Genomic DNA, 22,263 nt, shown 5'->3' with positions numbered 1-22,263 from the left:
CACAACAACACCCCGTCATGTCATTGCTGCCATTCATGAGTCAAGTCAGGTCACAGTTGATCATCATTGTCATGAGTCCAGTCAAGTCAACGCTGATCTTCATGAGTCCAGGCAAGTCACAGTTGATCGTCCAGAGTCACGACACATCACAGCTGAACGTCCAGAGTCACGTCACGTCTCAGCTCATCGTCCAGAGTTATGTCCAGAGTCACGTCACATCTCAGCTGATCATCTAGAGTCACGTCCGGAGTCATGTCACGTCTCAGCTGATCATCTAGAGTCACGTCACGTCTCAGCTGAAGAGTCTCATCACATCACAACTGATCATCTAGTGTCTCGTCACGTCCCAGCTGATCGTCCAGAGTCTCGTCACGTCACAGCTGATTGTCCAGAGTCCTGTCACGTCTCGTCTGTTCGTCCAGAGTCCTGTCACGTCTCGTCTGTTCGTACAGTGTCCTGTCGCTTCCTGTCTGTGGCACCCAGATCTTCGAGGTCAGTTCTTCAGTCTCCCAGACTGGCATCCAGCATGGAGGATCCACCGCTGGTGTCAGCACGTGCAGCTGGTATCCCTAAACCAGCGCTCTCAAACCTTCCTGTTCCTGAACTGATTCCCCTGTCTGTAGCGCTTCCCACAATGAGGATCACTTTATGGTGTATTTGGGCTGCATACACCACCACTGAAACTCTAAAGACAGCGGCGCCCACTATGATATCTCCAGAGGTGGCAGCTGATGCTGCAGAAACTTCCGAGGCGGCAACGCTCGCTTCAGCTCCTTGTGCAGTGGTGGTGCCCAGCAATGCACTTTCAACCTGTTATGTCGAGGTCGAAGGAACCGATGCTGAACTCTGTACCTGTTCTGTCAAGGAGAATGTTAATGAACTCTTCCTGTTTCCTGATGGTACTGCTGTAGAACCTCCAGAGGTGGCGACATCCGCTGCAGAACCTCCAGAGGTGTCAGTGGTACCCACCTATGAACTCACTGCCTGTCCTGTCACAGCTATGGAGGCCGTCTGTGAAGTCTCGGCCTGTCCTGTCACGGCTATGGAGGCCGTCTGTAAACTCTCTGCCTGTCCTGTCATGGCTATGGAGGCCGTCTGTGAAGTCTCAGCCTGTCCTGTCACGGCTATGGAGGCTGTCTATGAACTCCCTGTTTGTTCTGTCATGGCCACGAAGGCCGCTTCTGAACTTTTGCCCTTCTCTGAATCAGCCAAGGAGGCTATCTCTGAACTCTCGTCCTGTTCAAAACCAGCCGGGATGGCTGATTGTGAACTGTCTGTCCGTCTCGTCTCAACTAATGTGTCTGATTTCGAACGGTCTGTCTTGCCTGGCACTGTCAAGGAATCTAAACCTGAGCTGTTTGTCTGTCTAAATGCTTCTGTTGAGTCTGAATTTGAACTATCTGTCGGTCCTGATTTAATCATTGAGCCTGTTGCTGAACCATCTGCTAGTCCAGGTTCTCTCAATGAGTCTGATTTTGAACTGTCTGTCTTGCCAGTTTCTGTCACTGAACTGTCTACTTCAGCCTCTGTCAATGCCTTTGATTGTGAGCTATCTGCCAGTCCCATTCCAGCCAATGCATTTAATTATGAACTGTCTGTCTATCCAGTTACAGACAATGGACCCGATTATGAACTGTCTGTTTGTCCAGTTACAGTCAAAGGACCCGATTATGAATAGTCTGTCTATCCAGCTTCAATCACTAAACTGTCTGCCAATCCAGTACCCGTCAATGCATCCAATTGTGAACCCATCAATGCATCCAATTGTGAATTGTGAAATATATTGACTCTCACACCACACAGACTGTTACACATGACCCTGGACTACATTTCCCATGTTCCATTGCACGGATTGGATTCACCTGCACTCAACTGACCTATCAGCAAGCCCCGCCCCCCTTAGTTACTGTTGCTCCCTCGGACAAACAAACGGAGTTGCTCACTGTCTTACAATGACAGCTACAGTGTGAAAAACTTGTCCCACAATGTTTTTGCACAATTTTGGACACAGAAGGCCACCAAATGGGAATTCAATATTCCATGGAGGGATTTATAAAATATTTAAAAATAAATATGGTGGGTAACTCGAAGGAGGGTTTACAGATCACAATGCAAGCGGATCACGATCGCGGATGACAACATGCAGGATCAACACTGTTCATGTATCGCAGGGTACGATTAAATTAATGCACATTTAACCAGTTTAATATGGAGAGGCACTGAAATATAGACCTTCGTTTATGTGTTTTTGACCTACACTGTACAAGACGGGAGAACAGTCCGCTATTTAGGTTTGTACGTTAGCATGGACTCACTAACTTTAACGTTAGCTAGTTTTAACCAGAGATACCTTCCTTAAGCACAAGATAACATTAACGTTCTGCTTGAGCAGATGAAAATTGTAACTTAATGAGTGTATGACAACCAGAAAATGAACGTTTTTGTCATCATTTGTATTGGGGTGAATACTTAGGGACATTTTGCTCTGTTTTGTTTGGATTCATAAAATGTAATAAAATAAATGATATTGCCCATCCTCTCAGGATACCTGGAATCAGTGTTACAAGTACCCCAGGCACATCGTTTTTCCATTTTTGAAGCATAAACCCCATAAAACCGATGCGAGCTTCGGCTCTTCCAATGTTTCTCTATGGCACTGAATCCTAAAGATGTCCGAGTTCTGCACCCATGCAACTGATACTCGACTGCCATTGGCTAGTCTTGTCTTGTGATTGTCTGTTACCTGATTATCTGCCTGTTTTGGACTTATCTCGTCTTGTCATTTGGATTATGTTTGCACCTTGCCTGGATTACTCTTGTTATCGGATTACCCCTCTTGTCAAGCCCTCTGGATATTGTTAGTCGTCAATCGAACACGTCCGTTTTTGGATCTCTCTTTTGACTCGCCTGTGCCATACCTGTTTGCCATTGTCAGAACCTTGCCTGTTTTTTGACCATGTTTAAGAATAAAGCTTTGCATATGGATCTGTACGCCTCTTGTCTCGTCGGCTCCGTAACAATATGAGTAAATATACTCACATCATTCATTGCGACAGGTTTCCTGCTGGAATCCCAGAATACATCACATATGTCAGCACATAAACATAAATAAACTGGATATGTGGAAAATGTCTGTCACCTTCACAGTAATTCCCTCAGTATGGACCAAAGTATCACAAGTATCACTCCATCATAATACAACAGACAGGAGAGAGTCACAGAGCTGCCTGGACTGATCTCAGTCTGTGAGGAGGATGAAGAGACTGAAACAGAAAATAAGACAGAAATCATATGACAGACTTTACTACTTTCAGTAATTAATATGAGTTTAATGGGAGAATTTTGAATGGGAAAAAAAAACAGTTTACATTATCCTACAATTACCAGAAATTACTATTTCAGTAAGTCTACTTTAAATTTTCACATTTAATTCATTTATTTGCCATTTCTTTGTAATTCTTTGTGAAATTTGCTAGCAAATTTTCTATCCATTTTTTCAGTGTGCTTCTGATTTTCAGACTCTTTCCCCTTGTCCAAATATCCACACTTGCGGTCTTGGCCACTTGAGAGCACATGCATGGGACAGGAAGTAAGTATGCAAGTCTGTCCCATGTCTTCAAAATGGCAAAAGTGCAGTGCCCTTAATGGATACTAAACCCACACTATCTCGAATACCAATTCAGAGGGGTATTCGAGGCTAAGCGTATCCCATCATGCATCATGTTCTGGATATAAACCATCAGATTGTTTTCCCAGACCTTGCGAGATGTCGCAGAAAACTTTCCAGTGTAAGTTAAATAATTACATATAATTTGTTGGTAAAATGTAAAGTGTTGCTCATTTAGGTTATGTATTTTGTAAAACTTTTGAAACGGCTGTTTATCACATAATAATAATCACAGAATAATCATTAACATTTATAAAATTATTTACAGGTGCAAAGAATTCTCCATCTGAGAGTAAGTGCACATAATTATCTTTAAGTTCAGCTAATGTTCATTTCAAACAAACCAAAAAAACAGTTGGTGCAACTGTCAGTTGCTGTCTTCTGTCTTTAGACACATTTTAGGTGAAATGGGTTTAGACTTCATGGTGACTTATGACCAGGCCAAAAGAAACTAGGAAAACCTCAAATTCAAATACAAGGTAGCCTATTGTATTGTGCATATCCCTGTGTCCATGGCACTTTGTTTTTCTGTAGTGTTCAGCAGTTCTCTCGTGTAGCTTAACCACCAAACCTTAGCTGCAGAAGCTAACTGACCAAGGAACTGGTATATATATATATATATATATATATATATATATATATATATATATATATATATATATATATATACTACGTATACTTTTATCCAGTTAAATCTGATACACTTAAGAATGATTCTGCATGCTTATTAATTTTGTGCATAAATCCTATGTCAATATATCTCTTAATTGTTTGTTAGGAAATGAAACAGAAATCAAAGGTGAAAGGGTCGGGGACAGAAGGAGGAGAGGAGACAGCCTTCTGTTACCCCGATCAATTTGGTACAGAGCAACATGCAAGGTGTGACATACCTTCAGTGGCAATTACTCCGTCTTCACCAGGAAATAACCAGCTGTCAGCAACAGGCGTCCAGTGCCTGGGCACTCTGGAATGCAAGATAAATCAAAGAAGAAAAGTCCACATAAAAGAAAGGCAAGAAATGAAGTGCTTGAGTTTCTCAGGGAAAAGGAAGAAAATGCGAACAATTACGAAAGGGGGAGTTAGACAGAGAGGAAAGGAGACAAGACCAGACCTCAAGACAGATAGACACATTATTGAGTCTTTTCACAAAGACATTTATTTATTTAAATTTTTTATCAGTCAAAGTGTCATGGTACACTAGAAACAGTGTTGACAAATAAAAAGCATATATGAAAATAATAGCCAGGTTCTGTCTCACTTCTCAAATGTGTTCAAGAGACCTTCACCTCCAGAGCTTTGAACAGAGTGGATCTCCACCTTGTTTTCATGATGCCAAAGGCACACTCAATGATTAAACGTGCCTTTGAATGATGACGGTTAAATCATCACTGCACTCTCCCTTGTGGCATCCTGTATGATGTGACTATTGCAACCGGTGTTTCCAGACAGGGGTAGCCTCCGTCACCTAAAAGAAATGACCCCTTAGGTGGGTATTCAGCATTTAGGTAAATTGGGCTGGTTTTAAAAATCCTTGTGTCGTGAACAGATCCAGGATAACCAATGAAAACATTTAGGAAACGCCCTGTATCATCACATATAGCTTGCATTTGGATTGAATAAAACTGTTTGTAATTAAAATAGTCTTCCTTGTGTGCTTGGTGGTTTTATGAGAATGTGGCACCAACTGCTTTACTGAAGGCATCATGCTGTGCCAAACGAGCAAAGCCTTGACTAATGTTGTCAAGCTGATCTCGCTGTGGGTAACTTATGATTTTACCCTCCCTCACAATTTTTTTTTTTATTTGAGTTGTGATCTTGTGGACATGAAGACAGACTGTTGACTTAGGCATGCCAAAGACGTTTGCAATCACTCTGTAAGACAGTCCATGAGCCAGCCAATAAACAAACAATAAAACCTCCAAGGTGTGTCCCCAACCATGGTCCCCCGTTTGCATTAGTTGGATCAAATTGTTAGTTGATGTTGGAGAAAGACGGAAATTAGAATGAAAGTCAGCATGTTCATCAAGATAGAGCTGAACGAGAGGCACGACAGTATTTATCACTGCATATCTTGATGCTGTTACCTAAATTCACAAAACACAAGACACACTTATTAATTATTTATTAACTGTCATAGTGATTTGCTGTTTACAAATCATTTAGTTTTTGTCCTTCTAAGAATAATAAAACAATTAAATATATAAATAAAATATTTAATTAATTAATTTAAAACATAAATTTAAATATAATATACGTTTCAATCTTACAACAGAGTGTCGTTTATTGTTCTCAGATGGACAAAAACTCAAACCACGTTACCCAGAAAATATATTTCACATACCCTAATTGCAGAAATCAAAGTTAGGTCAGTAGTAACAGTGTCATTGCGCCGATGTGTTCTGTGGTAAGTTCCTAAAAGAAAAGAAAAAACAACAAGAACCGCGGCCACTACCTGGATTAACATCTTCACACTCGCTAAGTGTGTCCCTTTAGTTAAGAAATTCTACATGCACACTTGGTATCTTCACACCCACTTGAAGACTTGGGCCAAATACAGCAAATACATCATGAAAGTAGTCAAGTGGTCAAGTGCAAAGATCGCAAGTGTGGGTATTTGGACAAAGCATAAGACACACAAACTTTCGTTCTAACTCTTGACATTTTCATGCTTTGTATTGTTATATGTGAAAAAAAATAACTCACATTTAAGTTTTGTGACATATGCACACTTGAGGGAGACTAAATTGCTGCTAGAATTCATTTCAAGACACTGTTCCTGTCTTAAAAAACCTGCTAATTATATTCAATCAAACAATGTGCCTAATGACTATGATCATCATCTAGCCTCCTGCTCTCCTGGACTCTTTCTGATCTGGACTTTCTCAATTTACCTTCAGTGGTGAAAGAAACTCTGTGAGAACAGCAAACACTTCAGTCACATTCAAATGAAGCTTCAAGACTCACTGAGGTATATGCACATGTAGAGCATCATTTAGGGATTCCTCTATATAAATAGAGGACTATAATAACATCCTAGTGGAGTTTTATTTTAATACTTTTAATAGTACACAGTTTTCTATTGACAGTTAATGTTAACTGTCATGTCATGTGTGGTTTTGGCCACTTTGAAACTGATCACAGATGTAAATCATTTATTTTTTAATACATAAGTCAAGTCATAGTCCTATACTTATCTGAAAAACAGCCATGAAAGTGCCTCATTAGAAGTAAAAAGAAAGAAAGAAAGAAAAAATCCTTTTTCAGGATGTTGTATTTTTTAAAATTTTCATACCAGAGTTTCCGAGTTTAAACTTTAAACATGGTGGAGGGGACAACAATTGCTGCTGTCAATGTTAGGCAATATATGAATGATCATTTGAAGCATATTACATATAAGCATACAATACATAAGCATGTATTTGACCAAAATTCCAGAATTGTCAGCAAACTGACTATTGGTGAATGTTTATATGATTGTCAACCAATGGGATGCTACATTTTATTCTTTCCAACAACAAAGCACTTGAATGTGACAATCTTGTAATCATGACTTCATAAGTGGGAAATAGGAAATTTCCGATAGCACTGAAGGCAGCATTAGACTGTGCCTCAGGAAGACAGGAAGGACAGCTGATCATCATTGCAGCAGCAAACCACATAAAACCATGAGTCCCTCCAGACATGTTTGAGAACTTAAAAGTGGTGGAAGAGTGGAGAAACATCTCACATCAAGAACTGGACAATCTGGTGCTGTCCATGAGAATGAGATGCTCTGTGGTACTTCAAACAGCTGGTGGACACACAAGATACTGTTGTGGCTTTTGATATTGACCCCTTTGTTCAGGGACTCATTATTCCATTTCTGTTAGTCAAATGCAGTTTATGTCTCAGTTGTTGAGTCTTTTCGTGTTCATACAAATATTTAATTGTGTTGGTTTTAATGGAAACTGTAATGGTCCCTATGGGTTTCTACCACATTTTATTGATAGCTTGTTAAAACAACAAAATCCTAAAGGAATACGTCCCAAAACACACTACAGAAAAACATTTTTTAATGTTTTTAATGGTTAATAATTGTTGGTTTGTAATGGTATTTGTAGATGAAACCATTATAATTTCTGTGATGGTTTCTATTGGTTTTTCAGCAGGGCTGTCAGAAGCTTATTGATGATGAAAAATGATCATAACCTAAAATAAGACCAAAAAACCCAAGACATGAGAAACCTGGACACAGGTGGAACAGGATACAAAAGCTCAGAATTGCAGTGTAACCAATGTACAAGACTTAACAATGATGACTGAGTTAAGGCTTTTGTAGGGTGAGCTAACTGGGTCGATGAGACACAGCATTAACAGGGATGATTGAAGAGTCCGGACAAAGGATTATGGGAGATGAAGTCCATGACGGAATGACAATAATCTAGGGTGGAGTGCTCTCTAGTGGACAACCGGGGCACTCCAGCTGGTGATTGTGGCAGCAGCAATGGATAAAATTAATTCCCAATGGACAAAATCCCCACCATAATTTTTTTATTTTCTTTTACTTTTACTTTTTAAAGAGGTATATATATATATATATATATATATATGTATATATATATATATATACATGCCATAATGAGGAAGGAAAAAAGCAAACACAATTTAATTTTAATGCTGACTTGATCTGAACACAAGTTCTTGAACAATGCAAAAACCTGCTTTTTTCTGCTTTTAAAATATTATTTCCACTGTAATAGAAAATGGATTTCAGAGGTCTAATCTTAAGGTTTTCAACTTTCAAACAATATATAGTGTATGAAGATGAATTGTACACTGATGATGTATTTATAATATGACTTATGCCTGTGTGAAGTAAATAACCATAATTATCCAAACACAAGAAGATAAATCTTTCCTGCTGTTTGAATGTTTTATTCTAAAATTGAAGACATCTTTATTTCTTCTGAGTGGTGGTCCTTCCTCCCTACAAAATAATTAAGTAATAATAATAATTTTTTTTTAAATCATACAAGTTTTGAGTTTTGAGATGTGAATCATCAGATTTGGTGATGCTCAAAACTCACCAGCTCTTCTTGCACAGATGATCTGAAGAAGAATCACAGTAGGAGCAGCAAACACTGCAATCTCAACAATAATCACAATCACTACAGGAAAGATGTGTGGAGAGAATAAAGAGGAGGGAAAAATAATGAATCTGTGAAATTGTAACATCAAGCATTACAGGATTTATGGACAAACAAAGCATTTACAGTTTCACTGATAAGTGTTATAAAGTTATCAGTATAAATGAACTGCATGCAAAGACATTTCATACCTCTGAATAAGAATCCAACATATGTCATACACACTAGAGTTTCTGATGTTGTGTCAACTGGATCTGTGGATCATGACTATTAGTTCAGTTCAAACATAATGTGACATGAACAAGAAAGATTGATAAACAGTTACAGATGTGTGTGCCGTTGCAGTCCCCTCAGACTTTTGGGTAATAAATGGATATTTCTGTATAAATTGGTGGATGGATTGGTGCACCGTCGTGTAAAAATAGAAGAAATAAATAAGTAAGGTATAAGTATATATGTAAGGTTTCTGTCCACCCATTGAAAGTCAAGGTAACCAAAATTTAAACTTTATGAAAACAATTATTTACATATAAACATCAACACAATATTATTATGCATGTTGGAGCCTCTGATACATACATCATACTGCATATGACAATCATATTTTAGTTAGCACACAAGATGAAACCAGCATTGTGCATGTCTGACAGAGACTCCTTTAACACTGATTATTTGTTTCTTACCGGAATACTTAACAATTATCTACCTGGATGTGTGGAAGTTACTGGTGTATTTACAGTTGTGGTTGTCCTTGAGCTAGAAACTGGAGTCACTGTCTTCGTCTCGAATGGGGCTGTAAAATATTAATTTTCAGATGCATCATTCTGTAGAATGATATTTTAATTCTTGATGTTCAATACAAAGTTATAAATAATTGATATTTAACTGTTTACTTGGATACTTGACAGTATATGTGACTGAGGTCTTCAGTTCATTTCTCTGAGTGACCAGACATCTCCACTCTCTGTTGTGATCTTCATTCAGGAGTGTTGTAGTCAGAGTGCTGATACACTGTCCTGAGGAGAATGATATCTGATATCTGGAGTCTGTCTGCAGATTCACACCAGCCTGATTCACCCAGATCAGCTGAACTCCCTCAGTACGGACCAAAGTATCACAAGAGACTCGATCATAATACAACTGACAGAAGAGAGTCACAGAGCTGCCTGGTCTGATCTCAGTCTGTGAGGAGGATGAAGAGACTGAAATAGAAAGTGAGACATTAATCACATTATGACATATTTTAGTTTTTTCATTACTCCTACGAGTTTTAAATAGAAAAGTGTTCCTAAAAGTGAACATATAATTTACAGAAACACTGACCATGAAGAAAAAGCAGATTAACAAGGGCATCAGCTCCTTGTTGTTCTCCATTCACATATTGTCGGCAGATGTAAAATCCATTATCTTCTTTTGTGACTTTCTCAATGTTCAGAGAGCAGTCAGAGCCCAGACTCAGTCTCTCATGTCTCTCTATGTTATTCTTCTTTTTCCCTCCAGTAATCAGTTCAACTGTCACTGATTGTCTGCTATAGATCCATGAAGTTGATGTACAGTCAGAAAGAGCATTATTACAGGGCAGACGGACATTTTCACCAGAACTGCTGAACACACGAGTCACTTCTGCTCCACTGGTACCTGAAACGCAAGTACACATTAAGAACACATTATCCACCCATTCTCCATACACCGTTTATCCTCTGTGGGGTCGTAGGGATGCTGGAGCCTAAATCAGCAGGCAGAGGTCACTCTGGACAGGTAGCTAGTCCATGACTCGCATATATACCCAGGCAAATTTTTTCTCTCCAATTTACTTATATTGCATGTCTTTGAATTTAGAGTTGAATAAGAGACCTTCTTGCTGTGCGCACTGACAACACATCATCCAGAGTAAACCAAACTTCACTGAAAATGTATCTTGCATCAACTGACTTTTGAATGTGACAACAGGACACACTCAGTGAAAGATATCTGGGCATTCAGGATTAAAATAGCATTTACAAATGACACAATGACTGTATGTCAGGAAGTATCAAATAAGTATGTTTACATTTTCCCAGATTTCAATCCAGATATTTACAGATGCTCTACATATTTTTTTATATATATATTTAAATATAACTCTTTTCCAGATGTCTTACAGTGCTTGAAGAAATATGTTTACCTGTAAGAAGTGAGCAGATAATGATCAATCCCAGCAAACAAATGTGACACTTATCAGCCATTTTTGTTTCTGTAAGTCTTCCCTTCCCTTTAAAATCATCAGCTCCTACTGTTTGTAACTTCCTGTGATCACAGAGACCGTTTTAATGACGTCTATGAGACTTGCATTACTTCCACAGATTTATGATCTGATTAGTTAATTACACTGAGAGAATTAACAGTGTCTAGAAGAGAACAACACCAAATTCCTGAATGTGAACATTATAAACTTCATCACCAGGTTTGTACACATCCTCATACACCTCCTCAAAAGGTTCAGCAATACCTTCCTTTTCGATAGATAAAGACTATTAAAGAAGAGGAAGAGAAACTACCAACAGATTTCACACCCATCAGTCTAAACTTGGCTCAGAGATTATCACTGCTCTGTTATGGGTTGAACCAGAGTGGAAAAATATCACACTTCTCTCAGCAGGCACTCAGCACCTCTGGCTAGATAGGTTTATATATTTACCTGCTCACAGTAAATTGTGTAAAAACGACTGAGAAAGTTAAATATGGGAACTTAGGTATTTCAAAATAGTATTCACACAAAAGTAAAAAAAAAAAAATTCTAGTCAGAATCATGTTTCTACGATTTCTTTTACAAGCAAAGTACAAAAAACTTTATTGTTCGTTTTTGTAACTGACTGATAAAATCAAGACACAGGTCAGGTGTGTGGGAGTCAACAAATGGGTCAGTTTTGTGAATAATAAAAAGAAAAACAAGAAAAGAAGAAACTTTCCAAATAAAATTAATATATGAACTGGTATAAATAAAGTTTAAACAAAAAGTATTTAAAATACTTAAAGACCTAAACTAGAATGTTGAAATTACCGTTACTTTAATTTTTTAAAAACAAAAATACAACTTGTCAATTACTCTATTTAATGTAATCTGTTCATATGGACTACTAGAAAAGTACCTAAAAGTAGTATGCAAATAGCCATTATATCCTTTTATAAAAATAAATCTTGCTCCCTACTGTTTTAATGGGAGGTATAGCAAAATCTGACAGGGTTCGTCAGAACAGCAGCAGACACACAAGATATCTGTCTTTTTCTGTTTCTGTCATTCTTAAGAAGAATTTGTAACTTGTAGCTTCCTGTAATCATGCAGACCACTTTTACTCAATTTTTACACAAGATGTGTGGTTCATCAACAAGCTCATCAGAAATGTGTTTATTATACTGCATGAATTATCAGTGTCATGTGTAGATTCATACAGACCGAGTGTCCAGATCCTCACCAGCTTCTAGAGTTCAGATGTTGAAACCAAAATAGAATTCAGTGCCATGAAGCAACTTGCTAAAAGAAAGAACAGGAACTGCTAACGGAATGGTTCTGATTTCACATCCATCAGTCTAAACTGGGTTCAGAGATGATCACCTCTGTATATGTGGGTTGAGCCAGCATGGGCAAACTAACCATGTTTACATGCGATGTGTGAATTTTCTACCTGACATGTAAAGAACAGCTATAAATATATATATTTTTAAAAAACTATGTTCACTTAGTGGAACAGAAATCCATGTTTGGACAGTCCTTTTTTTAATTTTGGGTGATTGCTGCTCATTTTCTTAATAAAATCTCTGTACCTTCAGTATATCACTGAAGGTGATCAGTATACCTTTGAAGGAGTGGATGCCGAGCTGCCATATCCTTCATATTGATATTAATTATATTATTATATTATTTCTTGTTTGACTATTAATCAAGTTATGGCAAGAGTGAAATGTGTAACCTTATGTGCGCTTATGAGATATTAAAGAATCCTGCTTTATGCTGTACTTCTACTCTCTAAGATGATGACTTCATAGTGTGTGTGTAACGAAGGCAAGGCGGCCTTGAAGTTCTGATAGTGCTCTGTGTGTATGTATGTGTGCTGGTAGCTCTGTCTCTCTGTGTTAGAAGACTGTCTCTGTCAGCTACCGTCATCCTGACCAAAAATAGGTGTCCGGAAGACACCTATCTTGTATGATCCCTGATCGCTGACGTCTGCCCAATCTGATGGAGATATGTTTGAAGCGTTTACGTCCATATGTGGAGATTGTCTAAGTTTATCTAGGTTTTAGAACCTATCAGAATTTTGATGACTTATGCATTGACGCAATTAGCAACCTCTGTTAGGGTATAATTGCTGGTGTTCTTGAATTGTACGCAGAGCGGCCTACGAACTCGATTGTGAGTCTTGAAGCTGATGAAACTGCAAACTGTCTTCAGTAAATTTTCTTCGTTTTTGATCGAATCTCTTGACTTCTGGTCTTCATTCAACACACCTGGTCAGAGGGTCTTTACTGTAAATTCCCCTACACCTTTCCTTAGTTTGTTACAGATATTTTGCTGGATAAGGTTGAAAAAGTAGGCATGTGTGAAGCAGGAAAGCATGCGTATTATGTAAATTACTCATGCTACATTTTTGTTTATGTTAAAATACATGAACACGTGACACACTTCTCCATTACAGTGTCATTAAAAAGCAACTGTATCGTGAGGATTGTGACTAAACAGTCAGTTGGTCAGATGAGAGGAAGTTAAAAACTGCTAGAAGGATTGTCAGGAGAAAATGGGTGATAAGTGCTATATGCGTTTTCTGGGACTGATAATTCTCTGTTCACTTCCCACAGGTAAAGAAATCTGTAAGATATATATTAAATCTGTATAATGTGAACAACTATTTATTTAAAAATAATAATTTTTAATTTCCTTACTCTGGCACAGAGTCTGGCTAATACTTATTGAACATTTATTCTTGCTGACGTTCATGTTGTGATCTTATGTGCTGTTTGGTACATAGAATTTACTTACACATGACAGTGTGTAGTAGCCATGTTCTATTCTCACTCTCAGGTGTCTGAAGCAATATGTTCATGTTAAGGGGATAGTTAAAATTAAAATTCTTGTCATCATTTACTCACCCTCATCATGCTCCAAACCTGCAAGACTTGAAAGAATATTAATTATTTATTATCAAAACATTCTTGAAAATCTGATCAATCATATGTGCTTTGTTTCAGGTATGAATGGAGCAGAAGTGACTCGTGTGTTCAGCAGTTCTGGTGAAAATGTCCGTCTGCCCTGTAATAATGCTGGTTCTGGCTGCACATCAACTACATGGATCTATAGCAGACAATCAGAGTCAGTTGAACTGACTGCTGGAGGGGAAAAGAAGAAAGACATAGAGAGACATGAGAGACTGAGTCTGGGCTCTGACTGCTCTCTGAACATCGAGAAAGTCACAAAAGAAGATAATGGATCTTACAGCTGCCGACAATATCTGAATGGAAAACAACAAGGAAATGATGCCCTTGTTAATCTGCTTTTTCTTCATGGTCAGTGTTTCTGTAAATTATATGTTCACTTTCAGGAACACTTTTCTATTTAAAAATCTTAGGAGTAATTGGGAATTGATGCACGTGTTTATTTACATTTTCTTTGTGGTAAGTGTTTATGTAATTTAAGTGATAATATATTAAAACAATGAAAATTGTCATATCTGTCTTATTTTCTGTTTCAGTGTCTTCATCCTCCTCACAGACTGAGATCAGACCAGGCAGCTCTGTGACTCTCTTCTGTCAGTTGTATTATGATGGAGTCTCTTGTGATACTTTGGTCCGTACTGAGGGAGTTCAGCTGATCTGGGTGAATCAGGCTGGTGTGAATCTGCAGACAGACTCCAGATATCAGATATCATTCTCCTCAGGACAGTGTATCAGCACTCTGACTACAACACTCCTGAATGAAGATCACAACAGAGAGTGGAGATGTCTGGTTACTCAGAGAAATGAAGTGAAGACCTCAGCCACATATACTGTCAAGTATACAAGTAAACAGTTATTATCTATAATATCAATTATTTATAACTTTGTAGTGATCATCAAGAATTAAAATATGATCATCTGAAAATTAGCCACAACTATAAATACACCAGTAACTTCCACACAACCAGGTACATAATCAGTTTTTGAATGTTTATTAATTAATGTACTGTATTTAAATATGTTTTTATATTTATCTATCTTTCTCATTCGATTGGATTACAGTAGCTCCAGATTGGAAAAATAATTCAATAACTTGATGTTGTTCATGCATTTTTTGTATTTCATTTTTTGTTCATTATTTTTTTTTCATATTTCCACAATATGGCTCATCTAAACCAAAAGCGTCAACTACACTGATCCTAACTACCACAAAAAACTCTGTGAAGCAAACAAGACCTACACCAACACCTCCAGATGATCTAGATAAACATCATTATCATTCCTGTGAGTTTTTTAAGAATCGCTATGTAAATGTACAAAATGTACAACTCATTTTGCTTTGGAGATGTAAGAGCATTGCTGATCGCAAGCTTTGAACATGTTTAATTTGTAATTTTTTTGTCACTACATCAGTCACTTGTAAACACATGTAGTAAACATACAAGCTTATACTCTATTATTAATTGGGTAGATGGCTTTCACCTCATATATAACAACACGTAAATTGGCAAGTGGCAACAGTATAGCTCAGAGGATTGTGGACTCTTTCCAGCTGTAATTAACTCTGATTTTTCTTTTTTCTTTTTCATTCTAAATATAATTATGCTATTAAAAGTGTAATTTCTTATTTTGCTCATCAGTACTTGAAATGACAGCAATGTACAACAGAAGTTCTGCTGTTTTTTTCATCTGAATCTGAATGCGTCTCTCTATATACATTCTCTCCCTCAGTGATTGGGACTGTTGTTGCTGCTGCTGCATTAGCTGTTCTCCTTCCTGCTGTTATTCTTTGGGTGATTTGTAAAAAAAGAGCTGGTAAGTTTTTAAATTTAACTCAGATTTTATGACAACAGACAAAAAGTCCAAAACATCCAAAGACAAACACGTCAGTTTCAGTTTTATCACATGATTTTAATTTGGAAAGATGTGATGATAAAAATGTTGAAGTACTTGGCTTGAACTATAGTTTGTGTCATTTTGCTGATTTTAAACTTGTGTAATTTCTATCAAAAGTTAAGAGAAAAGAATGAATTACATGGATAGGCCATCCAAAAATGTGGCCACCCAAACCTACAGGTGCTGGTCATATAATTAGAATATCATCAAAAAGTTGATTTATTTCACTAATTCCATTCAAAAAGTGAAACTTGTATATTATATTCATTCATTACACACAGACTGATATATTTCAAATGTTTATTTCTTTTAATTTTGATGATTAGAGCTTACAGCTCATGAAAGTCAAAAATCAGTATCTCAAAATATTAGAATATTTACATTTGAGTTTGAATAAATGACCATCCCTACAGTATAAATTCTGGGTATCTCTTGTTCTTTGAAACCACAATAATGGGGAAGACTGCTGACTTGGCAATGATCCAGAAGACGAACATTGACGCCCTCCACAAAGAGGGTAAGTCACAGAAGGTCATTACTGAAAGGTGTGGCTGTTTACAGAGTGCTGTATCAAAGCATATTAAATGCAAAGTTGACTGGAAGGAAGAATTTGGGTAGGAAAAGGTGCACAAGCAACAGGGATGACCGCAAGCTTGATAATACAGTCAAGCAAACACTTGTGAGAGCTTCACAAGGAGAGAACTGAAGCTGGAGTCAGTGCATCAAGAGTCACCACGCTCAGACGTCTTCAGGAAAAGGGCTACCAAGCCACTTCTGAACCAGAGACAACGTCAGAAGCATCTTACCTGGGCTGTGGAGAAAAAGAACTGGACTGTTGCTCAGTGGTCCAAAGTCCTCTTTTCAGATGAAAGTAAATTTTACATTTCATTTGGCAGTCAAGGTCCCAGAGTCTGAAGGAAGAGTGGAGAGGCACAGAATCCATATTGCTTGAAGTCCAGTGTGAAGTTTCCACAGTCTGTGATGATTTGGGCTGCCATGTCATCTGCTGGTGTTGGTCCACTGTGTTTTCTGATGTCCACAGTCAACGCAGCCATCTACCAGGAGATTTTAGAGCACTTCATGCTTCCTTCTGTTGACAAGCTTTATGGAGATGCTGATTTCATTTTCCAGCAGGACTTGGCACCTGCCCACACTGCCAAAGGTACCAAAAGCTGGTTCAATGACCATAGTGTTACTGTGCTTGATTGGCCAGCAAACTCGCCTGACCTGAAGAGGTCAGGCGGTGAAGAGGAAGATGAGAGACACCAGACCCAACAATGCAGAAGAGCTGAAGGCCACTATCAGAGCAACCTGGGCTCTCATAACACCTCAGCAGTGCCACAGACTGATCGACTCCATGCAACGCCGCATTGCTGCAGTAATTCAGGCAAAAGGAGCCCCAACTAAGTATTGAGTGCTGTACATGCTCATACTTTTCATTTTCATACTTTTCAGTTGGCCAAGATTTCTAAAAATCCTTTCTTTGTATTGGTCTTAAGTAATATTCTAATATTTTGAGATACTGATTTTTGACTTTCATGAGCTGTAAGCTCTAATCATCAAAATTAAAAGAAATAAACATTTGCAATATATCAGTCTGTGTGTAATGAATGAATATAATATACAAGTTTCACTTTTTGAATGGAATTAGTGAAATAAATTTTTGATGATATTCTAATTATATAACCAGCACCTGTATATGACTTTCTTTCTTCTGAGGAACATAAAAGATGTTTTGAGAAATGTTTGGTTACACTTTATTTCTAGCCCACTTTAGACATTCTACTAACTATAAGAAACTTTGCAACTACACACCAGCTAACTCTTATTAGAGTATTAGTTGAGATGTTGACATGTAGTTGCAAAGTTATGTTTCTGTGTGTGTTTCTGTCCATACAGAGGAAGTCAGTGGTAACCAAAACTGTTCTTCTTTTGTGTTCTGAAGACCAAAAGCCATATGTATTTAAAATAACATAAATGAAGGATGACAGAATTTTATTTTATTTTTTTAAACGAACTAAGACAAAAATGAATTTGAATCAATTGTCAATTTGCATTAATGTGTTTTACTCATTTGTTTTTATCATAAATATTCCTATTTCATGAGGAACCATTATTTTTCAGATAAAAGAAGAGGGGCTAAAGAATCTGTGGTAAGTATCATAATGCCAAAGTCCCTGTTATATGTGGACTGTTTTTATTTACATTAGATTTAAGCATCAGCTAAATGTCAAGTCAGTCATATTTTTACTGTTTCTTGTCTAAAGGTCACACATATGAATAAATATGATGTAACCAATGATACAGTCAACATTTCCAAACATCCTACTCCTAGCACTAATGTAAGTAAACTATATGATTAATTTTCATGTTTAGATATTGTGTATAAGTGACAGTTACTGTAGTCCATATTATTCTCTGTAATGTGCATTATACTATTTGTTACACGGCTACTCACCAACACCAAAATTATAAGGCCTACAACACTGGATTAGCAACAAGATGAACACTGTAATGATTAATCTGGTCTTAATAAGTGGCAGTTGCATATTTGTCATTGTTATATTGCTTTCATACAACAATTGGACAGAACAAATATGTACACATTTGAAGTGTCCTGTAACCTTCTTATATGTGCAAACTACTTTTTTTCAGCATTGATTCAGGATATGCAGTTGCCGATATGCACTTTATAAAGGACCTAGATTATGTATTTTTCACAACTCACAACTTTGATAACTGTATTATGGAGTTTTTGTCTACTATTTTATTTTATTTTTTTCAGACAGATAAACAAATGGCATGTCGTTAAACAACAGTACAATCCATTGAACACACTGTAGGCTACTTCTATCCCTCGCGCCCTCGCTTTCATTCCTGTCTAAAAATTAAATATGGCACTACTCTGTCTAAGGTCTATTCTCTGTTACTAATTTGAAACCGTCGCTACACTGTAAAAAAAAAAAAAAGTTGAGCAAACTTAAAAAAATGTTTTTTACCAGCTTCAGCAGATTTGTGAGTTTGCTTAACTTATTTTTGTGGGAGATTCTCAAATTTTTGTTGTATAAACTTAAAACGACAAGTTGAGAAAACTCAAAAATCTGCTGATGCTGGTTGCCTTAAAATTTTAAGTTGGCTCAACTTTTTATTTTTTACAGTGTAGAAACAGTGTCCTGGGCTTTTTCTAAGGAGCTATTAAAAAGGAGACAGCATTATTCCGTGATATTCTTTGTATACAACAGTTCGGTATTAAGCAATTTACATTCAAATATTTACATATTTCCAGCAACAATTGTTTTTCATTCAGTCATGACATAATGGTACACCGTGCAGCAGTGGTGTTTCGTTCTTCAATCAGTTAGCACCTGCAGATAAAATAATTAACCTACTTTACTTTTTTACTAGGTTAAATTTTTGCATTGTTTTTTAGGAGCAGAAAGATGATGTGACTTATACTGAGGTTGCCACATACAGCAAAATCCAAGCCAAAAAGAACAAAGTGAGTATAACACTTCTTTGTTGTTCTATCACAGCCTGATTCCATCCACCTTCTCTCAGCATGATATTTTGCACACCAAATCAGCTTTTTTTCTTTCTAAATTTTTCCAAATTTGTTTCTTGAATTAAGATCTAACATCATGCTATAGTTCAAATTTACGGCTAGTTTAACAGTATCTGTGATGTTCGTTCAGGTTGATGATGATAAAGTGACTTACGCTGCCATCAGAGGAGTAACAGCTGGACCTCAGGATAACTGCAGTCAACTTTATGCCTCTGTGAACAACAACCATCACAAATAACTCAAACAGTCAATAATTATACAAAGACCTCATAATATCATTACCTGAGAAATGTGAACCTATAATCGACCTTGTAAATCTTTGACATGTTTATACAAACAAGTGTTGGTCAGATTTATTTGTAGGACTTTGGTCAGTTTGGGATGCTTATTTCAGAATAACTATCTGCTTGTTGTTCAAATGAACAATTTTAATCTTTGATAATTTCAATGAAATCTTCCACTTTCTCTGACTGTGCAATGGTCCGATTCCAATAACTGTTTTTAAAAGTTATGCTATTTTACATTCAGCATCCTCTTTTGTGACTAATGCAGAGATGTTTGAAAGTGTTCTGCTTGGCAGAGCTGTTGAGGAACCGTTGGGGACCGTTGCAGAAGAATTGTGAGGTCAAATTCTGCTGAACATACGACATATGATTGCATTGTATGTACCAGTCCACAACGTTTCTGTCACGAATCTGGTCTGCACTCCCGGTCACTCACCACATGGACTTTCACACCACACATCACATGGACTGCATTTCCCATCAGCCATCTCACCAATCACACGCACACAGCTGTCACCAATCATTCATGGCACTAATCACATGCACACCTGATCACACAGCATCACTGATCACACACACTATTTCAACCCTGGACATTCTCTCCCTCGTTGCCGAGTATTGCATGCATTATCGCTGCCCTACAGAGCTCCGTTAGTTTTCCTAGTCTAGTCTAGTCTTGCCTTGCCTAGCCCTGCCTTTGTTTGGATTGTTTTCCCTTGCCTGGACTATCGCTAACGTATTGGATTACCTCTCCTGTCTCGCCCCTTGGATACTGTTTGCCGATCGTCGACCCACGCTTGCCCTAAGTTTTACTCTTTGTCTTGTCCCTGCCATACCTGTTTGCCATTGTTTGACCCTGCCTGTTATGACCACGTCTCTGCCTAATAAAAGCCTGCACATGGATCCGCATGCCTCTCTTCTCGTCAGCCTTGTAACAGTTTCCATCACTTCAGTTACAGAGGTGATAGATTCAATTCAGTCCTGTGAAACATTTGGTAGAAATTAAAAAATGTTGGTTGAACCAGATGTTTGAAATTCTGTTCCACACATAAAGTTGAGAGAACTGTAAAGCTGATTTGAAGAAATTGTGCTATTATGGATAAAGTAGGTTCAGTTAAGAATACATTTTTTTGTGATTTCTCTGTAAAATCAATGTCTGGTGCAAAATAATCAGTTTTGTTGGTTGCCTGTGACTCAACAAGTAGATGTCTCTAAATTTGGAAATGACTATATATGAATGTCCAAATACTTCAAAGAATAAGATACAAATGCAATGATTTATTATAATCAGATAACAAAATCAAGAAGGAGAACAGACAGCCGATGTGTCATTGGGATATTGAAAAGCCTTTAATATGCAATTCATTCCTGAAGGAAGTGTTCATAAACTCAGAGTATTCCTGAAATGCATTTACAGGTAAAAAAAAAAACATCACAAAATGGGTTTCTACATTTTAATGTAAACACTGTAAGAAACATCAGCATACGCTGTATAGTTATTAAAATGTTGTTATACATGTATTTATTTTTTATTAGTTCGTTGATTTGACATTGAGTCTATTACAACTGATTCATTAAGCAAGTATTAAACTCTCTAAGCTGCAAATATTTTTACTTTGCCTAATTCTGTTCTCAACATCAGCCAGTGAGTTTGTTTTCATGTGGTAAATTCTAGAAGGAGTCAAAAAAAAAAATGATGAGAGTTACTTAAATATTTCTTTGTTCTATAAAACAAAATGAACATTATTGAACATAATGAAATCCCTTTGTGCATATCTTTCAGGAAAAGCTTACGTAACAAATAAGTCAAGTTATATAAACTTTCCTGGTAATTTACTCTGATTATGTGTGTAACAGGAAAATGAAGTATGGACAGTATCTACTCACATTATGTTTTGCTAGAATCCCAGAATACTGCACATCACACTGCAATGACCATCACAGAGACTACAGGAAGACACATTCAGACCTCAGTTGTATGTTTACACATGTGACAGTTAACAGCCATTTTGTGTTTCTGCCGGCCTTCCCTTCCATTTATCATCATCATCAACACTTTTATTTAGAGATCATGAAATTAAAATGATCTGGTCTTGACTACGACATGTCTATGTAATGTGTGTTACTTGAAGAGGTGGACAGGCTTACGAGCTAATTGGTTAATTATACAGGGAGAATTAACAGTGTCTACAATCAGGGGCGTAGCACCAAATGTTGGGCCCGGGTCACACAACCAAGGGGGTGAGCCCCTCACAACACAACACCTCATCAATCATATTAATAATAATGAGTATATCATCACGCCCCTTCCACTATTACCCCCTGTCTGGCAATACTGACAATATTGAACAGCACCAGATTCCTGAATGTGAACAATATTTAGAAATATTGTTAGACTCTGTTAGAAATCTTATAATGGGGGGGAGAAAGATGGCGCAGTAGAGTTTAGACGCAACCCGAACGAGCTTCGGATAATTTCTGTTTAATTATCCTTTTAAGTGCCTGCTAGCTTATCAGGAGGGCTGATTCTTGTTTTGAGAACCA

At 37.4% G+C, this 22,263-nt stretch overlaps 2 protein-coding genes across 2 annotated transcripts in view; one reads left to right on the top strand and one right to left on the bottom strand.

Moving 5' to 3' along the window:
• Window positions 1-11,070, bottom strand: part of LOC131521442 (obscurin) — a 61,136-nt gene extending 50,066 nt beyond the window's left edge. Inside the window, exons 1-3 of the mRNA XM_058746146.1 lie at window positions 10,958-11,070; window positions 10,129-10,431; window positions 9,680-10,025 (exon numbers count right to left, since the gene is read on the bottom strand). Coding sequence (XP_058602129.1) covers window positions 9,680-10,025; window positions 10,129-10,431; window positions 10,958-11,018 — 710 coding nt within the window. The 5' untranslated portion in view covers window positions 11,019-11,070. The remainder of the gene's footprint in view (window positions 1-9,679; window positions 10,026-10,128; window positions 10,432-10,957) is intronic.
• The window catches only part of LOC131521443 (uncharacterized), a 44,656-nt gene extending 24,036 nt beyond the window's left edge, over window positions 1-20,620 (top strand). Inside the window, exons 5-12 of the mRNA XM_058746147.1 lie at window positions 14,014-14,328; window positions 14,514-14,822; window positions 15,160-15,261; window positions 15,709-15,792; window positions 17,998-18,026; window positions 18,141-18,215; window positions 19,304-19,372; window positions 19,566-20,620. Coding sequence (XP_058602130.1) covers window positions 14,014-14,328; window positions 14,514-14,822; window positions 15,160-15,261; window positions 15,709-15,792; window positions 17,998-18,026; window positions 18,141-18,215; window positions 19,304-19,372; window positions 19,566-19,673 — 1,091 coding nt within the window. The 3' untranslated portion in view covers window positions 19,674-20,620. The remainder of the gene's footprint in view (window positions 1-14,013; window positions 14,329-14,513; window positions 14,823-15,159; window positions 15,262-15,708; window positions 15,793-17,997; window positions 18,027-18,140; window positions 18,216-19,303; window positions 19,373-19,565) is intronic.
• The last annotated feature ends 1,643 nt before the right edge of the window (window positions 20,621-22,263 follow it).

This window comes from Onychostoma macrolepis, chromosome 16 (assembly GCF_012432095.1).
Source record: "Onychostoma macrolepis isolate SWU-2019 chromosome 16, ASM1243209v1, whole genome shotgun sequence".
In the NCBI taxonomy this organism is placed as follows: Eukaryota; Metazoa; Chordata; class Actinopteri; order Cypriniformes; family Cyprinidae; genus Onychostoma; species Onychostoma macrolepis.
This window is presented reverse-complemented; position numbering and strand designations above follow the sequence as displayed.